This window comes from Barbus barbus, assembly GCF_936440315.1.
Source record: "Barbus barbus genome assembly, chromosome: 28".
Taxonomy (NCBI): domain Eukaryota; kingdom Metazoa; phylum Chordata; class Actinopteri; order Cypriniformes; family Cyprinidae; genus Barbus; species Barbus barbus.
Window position 1 is genome coordinate 13,130,798 of NC_136756.1, and position 21,100 is coordinate 13,151,897.

At 37.0% G+C, this 21,100-nt stretch overlaps 1 protein-coding gene across 2 annotated transcripts; it reads right to left on the reverse strand.

Moving 5' to 3' along the window:
• Positions 1-12,822: 12,822 nt before the first annotated feature.
• On the reverse strand, positions 12,823-20,987 carry LOC306847755 (syntaxin-2-like). 2 transcript variants are annotated; one of them, XM_079381899.1, is made up of 11 exons: positions 20,497-20,980; positions 20,188-20,268; positions 19,524-19,623; positions 17,329-17,403; positions 17,155-17,228; positions 16,953-17,061; positions 15,544-15,617; positions 14,618-14,755; positions 14,416-14,526; positions 13,911-14,062; positions 12,823-13,677 (listed from the first exon to the last, which is right to left on the reverse strand). In XM_079381899.1, exons 1-10 carry the CDS (start codon positions 20,524-20,526, stop codon positions 13,925-13,927), a joined length of 930 nt encoding a protein of 309 aa, XP_079238025.1. In that variant the 5' UTR covers positions 20,527-20,980; the 3' UTR covers positions 12,823-13,677; positions 13,911-13,924. The 2 variants fall into 2 exon arrangements, with proteins under 2 accessions (XP_079238025.1, XP_079238026.1); XM_079381900.1 differs by lacking the exon at positions 13,911-14,062 and having other exon boundaries at positions 20,497-20,987.
• Positions 20,988-21,100: the final 113 nt, after the last annotated feature.

Genomic DNA, 21,100 nt, shown 5'->3' on the forward strand with positions numbered 1-21,100 from the left:
TGGGCTTTTACACTGGAGGAAGTGTTATTATGGATTATGGCCAGAAGCGATGTTTAAAATTAAAATGCCTTAATGATGGATTTGTTTCTTACAAACATGCAGCTTTTTACTTCACAAAACATTAATTAATGTACTGGAGTCGTGTAGGTTACTTGTGGATTATTGTGATGTTTTTATCAGCGGTTTGGACTCTCATTCTGACGGCACCCATTCACTGCAGAGGATCCATTGGTGAGCAAGTGATGTAATGCTAAATTTCTCCAAATCTATTCTGAAAAAGAAGCAAACTGATCTACATCTTGGATGGCCGGAGGGTGAGTACATTTTCAGCAAATTTTCATTTTTGGATAAACTCTTTCTTTAAGTGTGAACACAAACTCCTACACAGTAAAATATCTGTCCGCACACATAAATATAGCCTCCTCTATTATCTTCTAAATTCATTTGTATGCAAACACCAGCCTCTGACTGGCATCTGTCTTCTCTTGCTGTTAACACACTCTCTCTCCTTTGCTTCACCTTCTTTCTCTTCCTCTCTCGCTCTCCATTTTTCTTTCCCTCTGTGCTTTCTTCCTTATCCCTGTCCTCCTTGCACATGCACACACATACTTCATAATTCACAAGCATGTCCATTTCCTCAGCAGCTGCACAGTTCTCCGGATGGGCTTATGCCGTTGACTGCTGTCTGTCACAAAAAATCAAAGCTCAGCACACAGACAGAGTGGACACTAGTAAATCTAAATCTAACACTAAATCCTCTTCGCTGAAGAAGAATCTAATATAATCCCAAAACACAGCATTTTAGGCAGAACGAAAGAACGATGGACACAAGCACCTGCCTGATGAGACTCAAAGAACGCGTGTGATCATAGTGCACTTTAACCCCAGTTCCAGTTGAACAACACTTTAACGAGATCCCGGGTTGAGCATTTCCCTCTACTGGACCATAAGAATGAGGGAGGGGGTGCTAGTTATGTAATCTGGACATGACTGCTGCTGTTCATATAAGTAAGGCAGGGATGGAGGGAATAAGAAAGAGAGAGAGAGAGAGAGAAAGACACGTGCCCTGTTCTGCCAGCATCCAGTTATTACAGCATGGTTTAAAAAAAATGAGGGCCCTTTAATGATATTATTAGTATAATTTAAAGTCATATCTACCTAATGAAGCCTTTAATGCTGAAGTGGTTCTTTGTGTTGAGGAACAAAGATCTTGTTCTGCTATTGTTGCGATTAATCTGATGGTATGTAGAACAATTTTTCTTACACACCATCTGCTTCACGTAACCCGAACAAGTGATAGATTCAGAACATACTACTGGTAATTGAACAAAAAACATCTGAAGCATCACAGTGTGTGTGACCTAATATTCAAATCAGTCATCCTACCTCCTTCATTCACTAATTATTGGTAAAGCGAACAACGAGGTCTGTAATAGAGTGCAACAGTGTCTGCCCACATTTTCAGCAGTTGCGGAAACAGTTTTTTTTCCATTAATTTTTACATAGGGATTTTAAAAATGTCTTAGTTAAAAAAGTTATAAGCTGTGGGGTCGCAAGCATGACAAGCTCCGTGGCCATGATTTAACTAAATTAAAAATCACAGGGACAAATGATTAATTTGTGGATTTGATATTCATTTGTTCCTCTACATGTCATGTGTGGGGCTCTGTAATGAGCCATGAGGCTCACAAGGTGAATCACAACATCACAAACTTTGATTTGAAGGGAGAAAAAAGTATTTGAAAATTAGACAAAAAGACAAAGTAATAAGACTAGTGCTGTCAAATCGATTAATTGTGATTAATCGCATCCAAAATAAAAGTTTGTGTTTACATAATATATGTGTGTACTGTATATTTATATGCATCGTATTGACCCGAATTTAATGTTTTTTTTTCTTGGAAATACATCTGAAAAAACGCGATCGTCTTACATTCACGGTCTAGTCCTTGACATGTGTAGTGCAGACCTTATGGGCCCTTGACGCGAGTCCACGAGGGCGCACTGGAATCGTATTTTGGGACTCGATCGTCACGCCAGAAATAATACACTCACAACAATAGGTGGCACCAAATACACGTAGAACGAGTGTGCCATGAAATACTTAATGTAATGTGTGTTGTAATAATGTTAGAAGATCGCAAGTGAAAACAAAAGAAAAAGAAAAGCTTACACTCTAAAAAAAAATTGTGCTATATAGCACTAAAAGTGGTTCTTTGGCTTGTAATCATAGGGGAATCATTTTTGGTGCTGTATAGCACCAAATCTTGGTGCTTCAGTGGTTCTTCAGCGGTTCTTCACCATGACTGAGGGGCTATATAGCACCGCTACCATATACAGAACCTGTTAAGCTCCTGTATGGTTCTTCAGCGGTTCTTTGGGGTGATTAAGGTGCTATATAGCACCACTGCCATACAAAGAACCTGTTAAGCCACTTAACAAGCCAAAGAACCACTGTTGGTGCTGTTTAGCACCATTTTTTAAGAGTGTACAGTTGCACGAGTCCTGACTGTCATGTTAGCCCGATGGGACCAAACGTCCTCTGTAAGTGATTTTAAAACATAAGACAGTACCCAGATTTGAAGACTACAATAAGATTTCACTTCTACTGTTAATAAAACTTTGGTAGGCTACTATGAGATGGATAGACAACATAGGCTTTACAAGTAAATTGGGTGCAATGTATCTGGTTGCCATGGGAACCTCACACGCTTGCTGCTGCTCTATGTAATCATAGTAAAAATAGTACATGGGGTGTGAATTTGTACGTTTCCTACAGAAATGCTAAAATGTATTTAAAAGTTAGACTGACCAAATCGGCTGACAATGCGTCATGGTACTGTCGTGAATGCGTGCCGAAGACTGACACAGAAGACAAGACATTTTTTTATAAAGTTGTCTTCTTTGTGCACAAAAAGTATTTTCGTAGCTTCTTAAAATTAAGGTTGAACTACTGATGTCACATGGACTATTTTAACGATATCCTTACTACCTTTCTGGGTCTTCACCGTGGTAGTTGCATTGCTGTCTATGCAGGGTCAGAAAGCTCTCGGATTTCATCAAAAATATCTTCATTTGTGTTCCGAAGTTAAAAGAAGGCCTTATGGGTTTGGAACGACATGAGGGTGAGTAATTAATGACAGAATTTTCATTTTTAGGTGAACTATCTCTTTAAGGGCACTCCAAACTTAGGCATTAGTAAAACATCTGTTGTAATGTAATGAAATATTTGTGACATATAATGTTGCTTGCAAACAATTGTGAAAATGACATATAGAGAGAGTAGTTACTGTATTTTTCCAGTAAGAGTTAAAGAGTCCATGCTAACCAGCTAAACCTTGACTCTTTCAAAAGGACAAATAGCTGTTTGAAATTTCATTAGTTGCACAAAAATGACAGATTTCATCTTCAAAAATGGCCTGTATAGCCTGTATCTGCAATGCTCAAATCATATGCACTGAACTCATTTTCACTGATGACATGACTGACAAACAAAAAGGTGGGGGGTTGTAGGCAGATAGAGAATGCTGAGAGAGTTGAGACTCAAGCTGTGTGTGAAAGGTGTTATATTCTTCTTAATATTCTATGAGCTCTGAGAGAACACATTTCACTTAATCGAGACTGTTTATATGGCGTAAAGTGCTTTACCACAAAACAGCAGTACCATATTCATCTCGCTAATACAAACTAAATCATAACAACATAGACGTTCAATGGCATCACTAATAGCTTACGCATATGATAACAGACTTCAATAGCAGAGTTACCTAAATACTACTACAAATGCTCAAACATTTGCATGAAGGTTACAGATCCATTTCCACATAGACAAGCTCCAAGAAGTGAAAACGTTCTGAGAATGCAATACTATATCATCATTGCACCCCTGAGTGAGACATCTAATACCATATTGCATCATTGTTCTTGGAATTGATGTACTGTATGTCCATTTGTACAGGACAAAACACCTGCTTAATGGGAATAAACCCAAGACCACTACAAAACAATACAATCGGTCCAATTTTTTTCATTCAATCATGTCCTTATTTTAATATATACCTTCCACATACTATAATGTAATGGGTGAGGTCTTGTTGTCACATCACACATTAGGCTATATTACACCACAGGAACGCCATGTCTTTATAGAACGTGTTGATAATTAAAAAGCACATGGGTGTTTGTATGTGTCTGAAATGGCATTGGTTTGGTGACTAAACCAAAAGACTAGACTAAACTGGAAGTCATGGAAAATACTAACTATTAAGCTTATTATGCTTGGAATGAATTCAGGTTAACAGTTGAAGTGTGCATAAAATATGCAGTGCTCCTATCCCTAGACAGATATTCACTGTAAAAACAGATTGATCTGACATCAGTTGATATGAAATTAACAATTAAATCCCTTTACAAAAAAAAGTATCACTGTCCATAACGATGGCGCTTTCATAGTTATCATGGTGAACAATTACTATTTCTATATCTCACTTAAAATAGCATCATGGTACATGTCTGTCCCTTTTTTTGATAAGGTCAGTAAAACGCTTACATTCTAATTAATAAATAGTATAATTTTTATACACCATATAAATACAACCTGATGTTTAGGTACAATACCATATTCCAGAGTTCAACCATTATATCATATTATTGGCTCTTGTCTGAATGCGTTTTATTGTGTTCAATTTTTTGCACAACAGCTATAGAAAAATATTGTGATATTGAATTTTAATTATAGGGCAGAATTATAAAAAAAGCACATTCAAATTTAGGGTTTGAACTGGCACACAACATTGAAGAGGAAAACACATTCGTGTAATTGGACTTTTGGCTCAAAATCTCCCAGTTACTGAGATACAGGCTCTGTGACAACAAGCCCTGACCTCACCTATCACTTTTAGGTTGTTTAAAATCGTTCAAATGTTATTAAAACTAACTGATTATGACAGCGAGACCTAGAAGGAGTTTGAAGAGCTCACAAGTGATGAGAAAAAGAGGACTATCTCTTTAATAGTACAAGCCACTGTGAGAAACATTCAGCAGTGCTGCAATCTAAAATGGCTATGGACAAAAGTACCCCACACAGCCATGTGTTTCACTGGCAGAAAGACACTGTATAATGTTTTCAACACATTTAATATGGCACAGCGGACTACTATATGTATTTATAAGGTTATAGTGCAGACGACCTCACGAGCCATAATGACATTTACAGCCAAAGCAGCAACGTAAACATCTACCCGACTAAACAACCGTATTACAACGCATTCTAAAGACATTTCTGACCAAAACATCCAATACCTTCTTATCAACACAACATGCTCTCAGATCAGCTGAGCGCGTGAACCAAATCAAGCGATGGACAGCGACTCTACCTCTCCCGCTGCTCTTCCGTTAAAAGATGATTCCCGTAAAGACAGCCGCGTCCAACTGTGTCATATTAAGGGGCGGCTGACGGCTCCGGTCCGCTGTCTGTGCTATCCGGGCTTAAAACGGTTCATTAGCGACCGTCGGGAAGAGAAAAGCGCTGGAGCGGGCGGTACTGAGCCCGCACAGGCGCGCGCTCACACACACACTGCTGGAAGAGCACAGCACAAAAACACACTGCCTGCCTTTAGCGCTCGTTTAAAGCGCTCTTCAGCTGGATCAACGCAGAAGATATGTGAACACAACTGGCCTATTCTCGCTCTCTCTTTCCCACACACACTCACAGAGGAGAAGCACGCACAAGTGCAGAGCCAGTGCAGCTTTCAGCAGGACAGTCGTGCGCTGGTCCACTTTGACATCTCTGTTATGTAAATGCACACTTCTCATGCCCAATGCTGTGCATCTGTATTTTCAGGTGAGCATCACCCATCTGCCCTGGAGGGTCATGACTGGAGCTGACAAGGTCAAATAAGGTGTTTATGCTCATTCCCTCCCCCATCACTGGCCACATTTACATGAACATCATTTTCTGATTAAGGTCCATATTGTGATTAAACCTTAAACCAAAAGGATGTTTACAAGCTGCACAACTATCAGAGTATTCCTGTATACAGCAGAATAATCCAAATACATCAATTCTCATTCATGTCAGCATGAAATGCTTTTTTTCTAAATGATTATTGATCTCATTATGAACAATTCATCCATGTATATTTATTCATTCACTCATTCATTCATTTAGACCTCATAATGTTTAATTAAACATAACTCGACCTTTCTGAATGAAAAACGATAGGTCCCTCTCTCATGACGTTTGCTATTTTCTTCCTGTCGTTTATTCCACTTAAACCTCACTCCTTTCTTACAATCGACTGCAAGCATGCATTCAGATCTGCCTGGACTTATTTAACAATCAATGGATAGACAATTTTTAATTTTTTTTACAATAATCCTTTTCACACTGACGTACGTCACAGTACAGAAGAACTGTTGCTATGTCTGTTTTATCAAGACTTGCAATAGCAACATATTTCAGATTTCAACATGTAGGTCATGACCTTTTTTTAATGTTCATAAAACATATACCTCCTTGCTCGAAAAATGTTTCTTCAATTCCTCAACTATCCTCTCTCTATATGACCCAGAAATAAATTTGTTCAGACATACTGTACACATATGTGACCCTGGACCACAAAACCAGTCTTAAGTCGCTGGGGTATATTTGTAGCAGTAGCCAAAAATACATTGTATGGGTCAAAATGATCGATTTTTCTTTTATGCCAAAAATCATTAGGACATTAAGTAAAGATCATGTTCCATGAAGATATTTTGTAAATTTCCTACTGTAAATATATCAAAACGTAATTTTTGATATGTAATATGCATTTCTAAGAACTTCATTTGGACAACTTTAAAGGTGATTTTCTCATTATGTCGATTTTTTTGCACGCTCAGATTCCAGATTTTCAAATAGTTGTATCTCGGCCAAATATTGTCCAATCCTAACAAACCATACGTCAATAGAAAGCTTATTTATTCAGCTTTTAGATCATATATAAATCTCAATTTTGAAAAATTGACCCTTATGACTGGTTTTGTGGTCCAGGGTCACATAAATGACTGTTCAGACTGATATCACAAATACACAAACACTAAACATTTGCTTGGTATAGGCATATGCAAGTGGTCTCATTCAGATTTCTAGAAACTGGAATACTGAGGCATCTTTACACGGCCTGGTTAAAGCTGCTCTGTGCCTGCTCAAAATTCTGCATAAAAGCCAGACTAAATTAAGCCTGCTCTGACCCACCCAGTTTCAAAACATAGTTATATTTGTTGTGTAAATGCTTTTACGCCACCTCTGAGCAACATTACACAGTCTGTGTAAAGACATCTAAATGCCACTTGAGAAGCGCTTCTGTGCAACCTTCTGTGCACTGGATTCATTTGGTAATGGGAATCATGTTAAAGGGATAGTCCACCCATAAAATGTAATTTTTTTTTTCATAATTTACTCTCCCTCGTGTTGTTCCAAACCTTTATGCATTTTATTCTTCTACTGAACACTTTTTATTTTATTTTATTTTCTATAAAATGGAAATCAAAAGGAACCAATACTATCATTCTTCAGAATTCCTTCTTTTGTGTTCCACAGAAGTAAGAAAGTCATACAGGTTTGGAACAACAATGACATAATGAAATGAAACTTGCATAAAGCAAATGTCAAAAATCTGATTACTGTAGGAATATTCTCGTGCATGTAAATACAATCATGGCTACATACAGAAATATTCAAAAGCCAGAATGTTGAATAAATAGGATGTCTGAATTATCACCATTGAGCAGAGATTCTGTGTGCAACCACTGGACAATTCACTATCCCATGAGGCCATGGGTCAAAGAACATCCAGGTCAAAGGACGATGCCAACATGGTGGATGCATTACATCCGGGAATATATTTATACTACACACCTGCATACTTAAAGAACATGCTTCATCAATGGTCGAGAATTCTGTGAATTACAATTTAACAGATATCTGTGATTTGACTGCAGAAGATGGATTTGTTAATGAGGATCCCTTGTCAGAAACCCAGTGAACCCACTCTCTCTCTCCTGTTTTCCGTGCTTGCTTACTCTTTCCACCAGTGAGTGAGTCCGACCAATCGTTTATCTCCCACTGTGCAGTGGTAGGACCATTCCCAGCAGCACAGGCCAATCAGAGATCAGGGATGCAGGAGCAGCAGGGTATTAAGGAAGATTATTTGGACAGTTCAGGGTTTCCCCAGACTTGGCAATTAAACAATAGGACAAGACTGCCCTCTGTGCCTCTCACCGGTATTACACACATACAAAAAAAATGAATGCATGCTGTGCACTGTTAGGGTTAGCCCAGTAAAAACAATGAAATTCAATAAAGAAATATCATAGAGATAACCCTTAAACTAGATAGAAAACAAGCTTGACTTGTTTGGATACTGCTGCCTGGCAACCGTAGAAATGATTAAGTGGGATGTCATTCTCCTCTTTCTCTCCCCGTCTCCCTCAATCTCTCCCAAAAGAGCCCTCTGCTGTCTCATGGGATATCTGGCATGCATAACCACAGCCAAATATGGCAACACTCTAGTATATAAACCTGCACTGATTCCCGTCTCTAAAAGGCACTTCTAGACCCTGAGTACATCGCAGGATTCAATAACATCTCTAAAACACTCCAGCCAAGTAAATGTTATTTGCCCTTAGTATAATGAGCAATTTCCATCCTCTTCAGATCTGAAGCAGAAAACATGTCTGTTCATAAGCACTGTAAGTTAAAGTGAAGGACTGAGTTCATTTGTTAAATAAAAGGAGAGAAGAGCCCACTGAATGGCTACATTGCCACAAAAAGACCAAATAGTATGTATAATTTGATCTTTTGCTAAGTTCCACCCACCTTGGTTATTGCTGCCAACTCAGACAAACCCACAGGAATCAACTGGATATATTTTTTACTCTAAGTGAAATGTACACATAAATACATTCGAAATATAATTGGATATTATCCATATGTGGGTCTAGAACAAAAATGTTGATCTGTTACTCAAAGAAATGCCACAGGTGGTCCTATTTTTTCCCAGGATACTAACTGCTGTCTCATGTGTGAAGCTCACCAAGTGACTTAAGGTGATTTATTTTTATTTTTTTGTGAAAGAACAGATGGAGGTTGTTGGGCAAAGGAGGGGCGGAAAAGGGTTCAGGAGGAAGTAGGCATTTGCTCCGGATCGATGAGTAGCCCAAGTCCTCAGAAAACCAAACCGTGATCAGGACACAGACTAATCCAATAATGCCTGGACCACAGCCTTGTAGTTGATCCAAAACTACAACAATGCTAACAGATTCATCTTTTATTTCAAAACTAAACCAAGCTAATATAAAACATAGGGCCTATATAACATGTTGTGTTGTAGTCCATAAAACAACTACAAACAAAAACAATAAATGATCATCTATGTTTCTGTAGTGAATTTTTTGATTAACCCAAAGACTTACCTTATCCTTGGTCCTGCCTGGTCCATTGGTTCTGTTAGAGATGATTGACAGCTGTTTATGGACCCACTGTAAATCTCTTTGGGACTGTGTCGGTACCTCCACCTCACACTGCCTTTCAACCCCCATCATCTCCTATGGGACAGAGCCACATGTCACTTAATCATGCATAAACCAGAGAGATGTGTAACACCATCAGTTTAACCAATTAGAAATGAGGAAAGGGAGTCGTGTGAATTACTTGTGGATTATTGTGATGTTTTTATAAACTGTTTGAACTCTCATTCCAACAGCACCCATTCACTGCACAGGCTAAATTGTTTTTCCATGAAGAAACAAACTCATTTACATCTTGGATGGCCTGAGTGTAAAATTTTCAGTAAATATTCAGCAAATTTACCATTTTGGGGTGAACTATTACTTTAAATTGATCAAAAGTGACAATAAAGGCATTTTTAATGTTACAAAAGATTTCTATTCAAAATAAATGCTGCTCTTTCTTGAAAATTCAGCTTTGCCACCACAAGAATAAATGAACTAGAATATAATAACAAAAGGGGAGATTCCTTTTTTCACAATATTGCAGTTTTTACTCTATCTTTTTAACAAATAAACAAATAAATGCAGCCTTGATGAACATAAGACGCATAAGAAATCTTACTGCCCCCAAACATTTGAACAGCAGTGTAAATATGAAAATATTTGATCATATGTCAACACAGAGCTGACAAACATACTTTGCAGATGTTGAAACAAAATGTTACATTCCTCAGTCTCCACCAACTCACACATACATAAACGCAAACATATCTCGCACAAAATGCGCACACATACTTATACAAACACTGTTTACATCATGCATACAAATCGCCCCCAGACGTCTGACATCATGCACGGACCACTGTGCAGTCAAACACACACACACACACATGCTCTGAGCCATATCACATTAGCATGAACATTAATATGAACCCTGCATGCACAACATAAATCATTCTTATAAAAACAACTACAGATGAGATTTTACACTTAAGAATCCAATAATCCCAAATAATCTAAGAAAACATAATAAATGCAAACATAATACCCAAAGACAATACAAATACACTTAAAAGCATCTAAGATTTAGTGTACATTACATACTCTATAAAAATCAACCCACAGACTATAATCTACAAATCAATTATGTCTTAATCCACACATCTGTGTGCAGAAGCAGTACATACCATGGCCCATAATCTATGAATAATCTACACACTGGCAGTCCTGCTCTCTGTGAACTCCAGCAAAGTGCTCCATGTCCTGCTCTTAAACGTGTTTACCCACAGTTCTCTAGTCATGCTCCGCTGAGGCTGACGGTGATGTCACAGAGCCAGTTTGCCACAGGCCCCGTGGGATTATTAATATCTGTACTTTGCTGGAGTTACATAAGAACGGGCGCTGGATTATATCGTTACTGTACAGAAAATGGCTGTGAAGAACGCGGCTTGAGGAGGGACAGGAACGGGAGATGCCCTGTCTGGGGTGAACATAATATCTCCTCTGAAAGTACTGCATCTTAAATGAGTCTGACTATATGATAATGGAGAAATAAAGCAGCTGAACATATGTGCAGTGCAGTACTGCTGAGAGGACACATGGGGCAAGGGCCATGAATAGAGTCACTCAATAGCAGTCCATTGGAAACTGAGGATGCTGCCTGAGGCAAAAGCTGTAGAACAATCCATCCCCTCCGAGCCAAAACAGAGAAACCTGCTGGAGCTTCACAAGGGTCATTCCACCAAATACGGAGTCACTTTTGTGCCTTTTTATGCAATCAAACATACCATGTTTGAGAGCAAAACTTATTAAACAATAAACATTGACAGGGGAGAGCACATTTCTACACGCGTGATGAAAACTGCAGGAACAAAGAAAAACTAATTCTAAGGAATGGAATATATTTCATTCTATATTTTATTCCATTTTTGAAATGTTTAAATTTTAAAGCTTTATTTTTGTTTTTAGCAGAGGACAGTCTCAAATAGTTAACCATGTTACCATGATTTTGAACAGTAAACTTAAAAGTGGGTATTTGTAGAAAAATCGACATAAAATCTTACTAACAAACACACCACAGGACTATTAATACCTAAAAGAACCATAACAGTTATTGTCAGATTTTTTAAGTAGGCTAATATACTGAACAAACTTTTTTTTATTTTTTAAGTTCAAATACAGTACGCCTTACTCAACAAAGCTGAATTTATTTGATCAAATATACAGTAAAATAGTAACATTATTAGATATTATTACAATTTAAAATAGCTTTTTAATGATAATTGAATGTAATTTATTTCTGTGATAGCAAAGCTGATTTTTTTAGCAGTCGCACGATCCTTCGGAAATCTTTCGATTATGCTGATTTGCCTCATTAATGTGCATCCCAAAATATTTGAATTAATCAGATTAATGAGTCAACTAGAGTTAAATGTGTATTCCAGAAGTAATTTTAGTAAGATAGTTGTCTGTCTAATCTGGCTTTATTGCAAGCAACAAATTAAAACGTCAATAGGGCTAATCTGGTAACTTTTGGATTCAATTGAAAACCAACCGCTCTAAAAAAAAAAAAAAAAGTTTAAAAATGCAAATCCTCATTCATACCTATGCATGCACTCACGTTTTCTTCTTGTCCTTCTCTGTGGTTTCCAGTATGCTGCTGCTCAGCCAAACAATGACTCACACACAGAATGAGAGAAAAGCACTGACTGTCTCATCAGTTACAAACAATCACTGTCTCCCCTTTCAGCTCTTTATTCACTCACCCTAACCAGGTCAGGTGAGATTTTAATTTATTTATTTCTCACTGGCTCTCTCTCTCATGTGTGTGTGTGGATGCTCTCTTACTGTCTCTGAGGCAGGAACATTTCAGTTACATAATGTCTGTCCTTCTGCCCACTCACTCACAGCTCAATAGCAGAGATGGGATGTCCTAAAAGTGTCATGTCACGAGTGGCATTTACTCGGCTCTCATCATACAGTTCAAGTACATATGGATTTCACCGACAGTATTCAGACTGTCTAAATAATGTGTGAGTGTGTTTGAGGGAGATTTTCACAGCTGCTGTGTCCAGGGTAAAATCCCATGAGCATCAATGTAAGCACCTGCTTCAGCTTTGTCACACATACTGAGGTTCTCATGGTAACGGTGATGTCATCAACGCAGGGTGGATTGTTGACTTGCTGGACAGTGGTTTTTGGATATTTTGCTCATACCATAGTACAACAAAACAGTCAGTCAATCTAATATGCTGATTTGATGCTCAAGAAACAATTCTTATGTGGTGAATAGTTTTGTTGATTAATATTTTGTTGAAACGGAGACATTTTGAATAGAAAGTTTAGCATTTATTTGAAATCCTTCTCTTTCTGTCTCTCGGTACAATCTTTTGAACACCATTGCATGTGATAAATATTCACCAATAACAAAAACGGACAGAATGACAGTTTTGAGCAGTGAGCAACTCGCATTTATTTTACAATACACTTTGTGAGCATTTGACTGTGTGGTTACATTCCTGCAAGATAGTCATATGTAAGATACAAAAAGGAACAACATTGAAAAGTGACTAAAAGATGTTTTATAACATTGTTCACAGATCTGACATCATATTGTGTGGAGCCAGCTGTCATATCAAACACTGTCAAACCATCGTGTAAAAGAAATTAATTTGACTCTTGAATACAAGCATCATTTTTTTGTTAATAAAATATCTTAAGTGCACTTTGCTGGATTTTATTTAACTCCACAATGTCAGTCGGATCTCCCAAGGCACGAAGTACCCAATGTTACATATTGTATTATTACAAAACATTACTCAATTGTGCAAAATGTATTCACCAGCATTAAATAAATAAAAAGATGGAAAATTACCTCTGGTTGCTGTAGTGAAGTGGCAAAGCGATGTCAAAAAGGAAAGTGTTCGACCATAAATCATTGCCATCTTCTACACAATTCACCGGTAATAAATTCAAGAGCAGTTTCTGAGTTATTGTATGCAGCAGGACATTTTAAATTTCAGTCAAAACAGAAAAACATTCTTTTCTCTTTTTTTTTTAAAGGCACAGTAGTTAAAGGGAATAAAGTTTTGCTCTAGGTGACTAATCGCTGTACACTCCAATGAGGATGAGGATGAGAAGAATGATGCTGCACACGGCTCCACAAATGGCAACACAGACCAATTTCTATGAGACAAAAAAAGGAGGAAAATCCACTATGTATGAAATGAATAACTCAATGCAATTTTACCTTTTTGTGTGTAATTGGTTAGAATCAAATAAACTGACATTGATTAGAATCTTTCTTTGAAACCATTAAAACCATTTCTCCTAAAAAGTTGTCACCATATAAAACTGGGTTAAATTAGAGACAAAGTGATAGTAGATGAAATAGTTAGTGATTGGGCACTGGGTGTTACCTTGGAAACCATGCTTAGGAAGGATTGGCTGCATTAGAGCTGGAGGAGGCGGAGTTAGTATTGGTTTTAACAGACAGGCCCACAGATAAGCCAACAATGAGTGCGACCACAGCGAGCACCACCAAAACAATAAGAGCAAGAATAATGTATTTCTGTACAAGACAAAAACAAGTTGTAACAATTATTGCATTTTTTATACAAGTAAGTACTTGCTGTAAAATATTTTGTAGCACATACTGTGAAAGGATAAAGATGAATGTGTTCATCAAAAAATGTATATTCATTTAATTAAGGCCTGTATTATTTCTTAAGCATTAATTGAAACGTTTTATGTATAGAAAGCCCTCTATGGTGGGTAACGGGTTAGTTAATGACAGATCAGCCATAATCTGAAACATTTAACAGAGCACAATATTGAGCCTCCTTTTGTGGCATTTATTCCAGTATTTTTCAGCTTTAAAAAAATAAAGTGGCTTCTAAAACATCTGTATGGTTGTTTTCTTACCCTGCGTGCCTGCGTCTGGTACCTCACAGCTTTCTTGGTCTCCACTTTAGCTTGGCCAACGTACTCTACTGCACCGTTTACATTCTTTTCAATGTTGTCAATCATCTCACCCTGTACAACATAAATGAGTGAGTTCAGGAATGAATGCTGTATAGGTTAACTATTAAGAGAACAAACGATCCCTGATTACTGTATACTGCACCTGGGTCTCAACAAGCATGGCCATGTCCACAAACATGTCATGAAGCTCTTTAATGCTGGACTCCAGCAGCAAGATATCTTTGTGTCTAGACTCGATCTCATTAAGGGCCTGACGAGTTATCTGAGAGTCAGAGATGATCTGAAAACACAGGAAATCTTTTAGTAGACTCTAGAAACTTAAAAACAGTGACAACACAGCATAAAACAAAGGAACAGATAACCCAAAATGAGAATTTTGTCTGTGCTCATTCCCATGTTTTTAAAAACCTGAAGCGCTTTCTTCTAAAAAAAAAAAACACTAAAGGAGAAATGGTAAAGAACTGTATTTCATGTAATTACATAAAATGGGAATTCATGTTGACCACTTTGGTCTTTAGAGAATCATATCGACCACTTTATGATACTTTTTGGTGTCCTTTTTTAAACTCTCCATTTTTTACCCTACCATTCAAAAGTTTGGGGTCAGTAAGACTTTAAATACTTTTGTTCAAGGATGAACTGTCTATTTTGATCAAATATATGCAGCCTTGATGAGCAGAAGAAACTTCTTTCAAAAACAATCAAAAATCTTATCGACCCCAAAATTTGAAGTGAAATTGTGTATTATAAAGGCCAATAAATTGTTCAACTTTTTCACTGTGTAATCCATGTTAGAAATATGAGAGTAATGGGGGTAAATGATAACAGAATTATTACTTTTAGTTGAGGCTGAGCCATTCCTTTAAAGTTTAAACAGATAATTATGGAAAGTGCAAAGAAACAGCCAGCAGAGGGTGCTAAATGTTGAAAAATGTGTTGGTCTCATGTCATGCCTGAAAACTGAGAAGCCAAAGAAAGCTGGCTATGGATGAGAGCTGCAGTATTTTGATAATTCCTCCTTCAACCTCCAGTAAGCCTGGAAAGAGTTGTTTTAAGAAGCAAACTCACATCGGAGGTGAAAATAGAAGGGTTGCCAGTCTCCAACATCTCTTCCAATTCCTCATTAGTTGTTATTCTTCCAGCTACAAGATTCAGAGTTGTAATAGATTAGTGAAACACTTCTCACAAACTGGCCAATCCTGTTCAGGCCATTATTTGTTTGATAAATGGCTGCATGTGTGTGAATTTGTCAAGGGTAAACATGAAATAATGACCAGCAATTGCTGATAGGCTAGTCCATTTGTATTATTGTTTGGCTTTGTGTCATGGAACAGTGTGTGTGTGTACCGTGTGTTTGTAAGTGTGTGTGTGGTCATGTTAAGTACGCCTTGGGGACTATATTGATTCAGCTGGGAAAATGAGAGGGAACGTTACAATGGCTAAAACCATCAATGTAAAGGCCGCTGGAAAAATACACACACGCTCATATAATATGACCCCTGAGCAATGACCAACGCTTATATGCATACTTATAACCAGGAAAAATCGTACCATACACACAACATATTTTATCATACATCGTATATATAAAATACAAATAACTGAAATAAAGTTTCAACAAATGTTTCCTAACAAATCAACTTTTCAAGGAAATTGGTTTCAAATGCAAAGTTGAGGTAACTGGGTCTTTATGCAAATCACATCAGTCACGTGACTGATGACTCCTTTACTGATGATCCGATCACATTCTGCTCCTGGCTCACTGTGCAGAGGTACAGCAGGATCTCTGGAGCCCTGTTGCCCAGGTAACACTTGCCCTAGAGTCTCCGGTGACAGTCCGCTCAGTTTCATAGGTCGTAAAGCACAGAAAGTACCTCATTAATCCTCTCACACTGGGACTACTTCTCACACACACACACACACACACACACACACACAGTCTACTCAGAGGTCTGCACTTCATGTCAGACCACAAGTTACTCAAAATAAATTTAAAAATGCAGCATGTCAGGTGAAAAGAGGGAAAGTAGACAAAAATGATTAGGCAATATGTTTGTCCTTATTGAACAATTCAACAATGAAAAATGTATGTTTATTATTAGATTTAATGACAATTAAGACATTTAATAATGTAAATAAATGATAAACTATTAAATTATCAATTAGCAAGGTAATATAAATATGAAAAATAAGACGCACAATTAAATATCCAATTTTAGTTAATAATATATGTCCAATATAAACCTGGGACATTTTTAAAATCTCTAAGATTGGCCTGAGAGCTGATTTGGTACTAATATATCATTCAACCCTAGCAAAAAAAGTTCTCAGAGCACAATCCTATTACGCAAAAATAAATGATCCTTTTAAGGTGGAGATTTGTCAGCTGTTAATGGTCTAGCTCACAGAGCTAGTTTTAAGGTATCATATGTACATGTGTGCTCGTGAATGTATAAAGATACACATGTGTGACTTACTGATCTCCAGCTGTCTCTGAATCCTGCTTTTGCTTTTATCTCTGAAGGACATTTGGGCTTCATTATATTGCGTCATGACCTCCACAAACTTACGTGACAAGCTAGTGTACTAAAAAAGGATACAATAAGAGCAATATATCAATTTGGGATTAAAATGATCATACTGGACAGTTGGATGAAAAAGAAGAGAAAGATTTCACACCTGTGTTTTCTGAATGCGTGCATCCACTGAGGCTTGATTCATCTGTTCATCTGGAGGTAGATTCTGTTGCATTGCTAAAGAGAAAATAGAAGGGAACTTAATTTTCTTGTCCAAGTGCATTGGCGCTCTTACCTTCACTATCCTCAACAGACAGAAGCAGAGCATCAAACTCACATTTGAGGCTGGTCCGGACAAAGTTGGCATTTTTCTTGATTTCCACGGTGAGTTGTTCCAGCTCTCCTTTTGTCCCTGAAAGCAAAGGCATATTTTAGAATAAGAGGAATTAATAATATTATTCAGCAAGGATGCATTAAACTGATAAAAAGTGATAGCAAAGACATTCATGTTACAAAAGATTTAAATTAAATATTGTTCTTTTGCAATGTCTATTCATCAAAACGTCCTGAAAAAATATATTAGTTTCCAAAACATATTAAGCAGCAAAACTGTTTACAAAATTCATTTTACAAAGAAATGTTTCTTGAACAGCAAATCAGCATATTAAAATGATTTCTGAAGGATCATGTGACACTGATAACTGGAGTAATGATGCTGGAGTATTTGCATCACATTTATGTTTCTTAAAAAAAATAAAAATAAAATTCACAATGACTGTTTTACTGTATTTTTGATCAAATAAATTCAGCCTTGGTGAGCGCAAGACACTTAAAATATATTAAAATATATTTATATTGCACTATACTGTATATAACTAATATCATTTATTTAAAAGATTCAATTACATAGAGGCTTCTTCCTGATATTACAGTGCCTGATGTTCACTTGATATACAACTCAACACATGCTAGACTACAACTAAACCATCAGCTATCAAAATAGGAGTATTTATTACAGATAAGCGTTCCAGAAAAATCATGCCCCTATAAAACAAATTTTACGTTACAATGTGCCATGTTGGAGAAATATTGTGGTGTTATGTAAAAATATAAAATGCAGGCAGTTATATGGAAGAAAAGTGACTATAGATGGCTCTGTAAAAAGGAGAAATAATACACATCCATTAGTACAATCCTCAAACAGTTCAATTTTACTATCAACTTGAGAGATAAAAGAAAAAAAGCGAGCATAGAGTTTGTTGCAGAAACACTCACACCCTCACTGATGTCTTTATCTCAATCTCACATTCCTGCCTGCATGTCCTACACATGCCCTGCAAGTAACAGCAAAACTAACCCAACACACTCACTGAAAATTAAGAATGTGATAGGAAAACTACAATTCCTTGCATGCTCAAACTTGACTCCCTATGGTAATTTTAAGAGGTCTCTTTTCCCTATTAATTTGAATGGTTTTCTGTACATATAGTCAATATGAGTGAACCCCATTCACAATCCCTCACGAACACTGGATATACATTACAAATATTTCAATGGTGTAAAACCGTGTGTGTGTACAATACATGTGAAAAATGTTTTCCCTGAAGCGGTTTCCTGGCTGCTCCAGCGGTGTACTTGTATAGAGTAATGTGATGTGATATTTCCGACAGAGGAAGCCCAAGGTCTTACGCTATTATAAGGCTATGTGCTGCTGGGGAGAGAGTTATAAAACAGTTTCTTTTTTCTGGTCTAAACCCTTAGTATCAGTTGTTTTTTTGTGTTGATGTGAATGACAAAGTTTGAAAGTGCGCACAGTCAAAGACAACAAGAGAATGATGCAAACCCATTGACATCCATTACGTAATAATACAAAGAGGTTGAAAGCTAAAATGAAGCGAGTAATTTGGATAAATTTACAATTCAATTTGAGATAAGAATCAGCATAAACTAGCTGCGGTGTCATTTTAACCCACTTTCACAATGAAGGAGGTTAAAACTGGCCTTAAAACGAGTTAAAAAAAAGCTAAATAAGACTTAAAGGAATAGTTCACCAAGAAATGAAAATCCTGTCATTATTTACTCACTTTCAATTTGTTCCTACCTGTATGAATTTCTTCCTTCTGCTGAACATGAAGATATTTTGAAGAATGTTGGTAATCAAACAGTTGCAGGTAGTCACTGACTTCCATAGTATTTTTTTTTCAGTCAAAGTCAATGGGTAACATTAACTGTATGGTTACCCACATTCTTCAAAATATCTTCTTTTGTGACAAAAGAAACAAACTCATACAGGTTTGGAACAACTTGACAGTGAGTAAAAAAAAAAAAAGACTAAATTTTCATTTATTGGGGTGAACTATCCATTAAGCACACTGTGAAAGTCTTTCACAGTACAGGGACATCTTAATGGGGCAGTTAAGTGCCTCGTTCAAGGGCTCATGGGTGATAGTTCATAAACCACTTCAACCTGCTAACCTGCACCACCTTGTCACTTTGCTCAGATTTCACGGTCTTTGAGTAAGGGTGACTTACTCTCATCAGGGTTTGGGGCTGAAAGAATCACACTATGTTTTTTCTTCACCTCATTCACTAGGGAGGAGATCTTGTCAATGACACCTCTGACCTCCTCCACCTGAAATAAAGAACAGCGAAGTTTAGAAACTTAATATTCTTTAATAAATTTAACTTAAATGTGCTTCTAGACATGAACTACTAGGGATGCATGTTACAACATGTTTTGTTATGAGATTTCTCTTTACATTATAATGTTGTGATGCCTAATATCAGTGGTACAATTTAAGATTTTCTTGTTGTTTTTGATTATTTATTGAAATTATGCATTCATTTAAAAAGTGTTGATTTCAGTGTTACGGTTAACAAAAACAAAAAAATATTAAACTGGAATAAAGTATAAATAGACCGAAACACATATCACACGAAATATTACCTGGCAGCCTAAAACAAAAACTTTATAAAAGCACAACAATTACTAAAACTAAAGTTATATATATAAAAATAAAAGCCAATAAGAGTATACAAACAATACTAAAATAACACTTGTAGATTTATAATAGCCTTGATAATGAACACATGAAAATAAGATTATTCTGTCAGAGTTTTACTGCATCCCTATGGACGGTCCATCACCAATATATAGTCAACAGAAGAGGAGCACTTTTCACACAGGTGACTGTACCTTTCTGAAAAAATCCTGCATGAAGCCATCTCTCTCCATGGACACAGTGACACCCCCATCTTCACTGGCACCCTGCCTGCCCTAAAACAAGCCACAAAGAGACACATTCCTCAAGCATGGAGAAAGACCACTACACTGATATTATGAGCATGTGAAGTCACTTAGACATGAACAGTAAAAACGTTACTGCCAAATACGTGTTAGTTTATGTAAAATGTTGTATTTCTGTAAGTAAAAACACTGATATCAATATATTATTGACAATGTTAACAATTAGTCTAATTGGTTTATTATTATTCAATCACTTGCCCCATTCAAATCAGCCAGTCGGTCCCTCATAACAATGTTGTTGAAATGTCGATTATCTTCTGTTGAGAGTACACGTCCCTTGCGGTCGGTGCGCCTTAAAGTCCATTGCTAGTCCTGACCAGACCGCGACAAACTAATGTATGTCGGAGAAAGTACATTAATTCACCTTTGTGGTTCGTAACTTCTCGATAAAAGCTTATAAACAAGGTGTTTAGGTTCGAAGAGGCATCCAGTTATGAAGCGATGTGTGTCTGTTTGGTTGCCATCCTTTCGTTCACGGCTCTGTTCTTTGAAAACCTTCGGCGCAGCTACACGAAACTGCTCGGTAGTGACCATAGAAACAGCATGGCGTTGATAGATTTATTTTATTTTTCTACATCTCTTTACTATTTACTGCGTTTCGATTAAATGGCTATTACGACTCTCAGTGTCATTATTCAAGTGTAAATTTTAGTCCTGACGACGCAGCACAGAACACGTTATCACGTGATGTCTGTTACTTTTTTCAGCACTCTTCTGAAGGGACCAATCAAAAACAGTTCCGTTTACCAATTAGGCTGCAGACTATTTTAAGCCTTCATATAAATTACACGGGTATAATTAA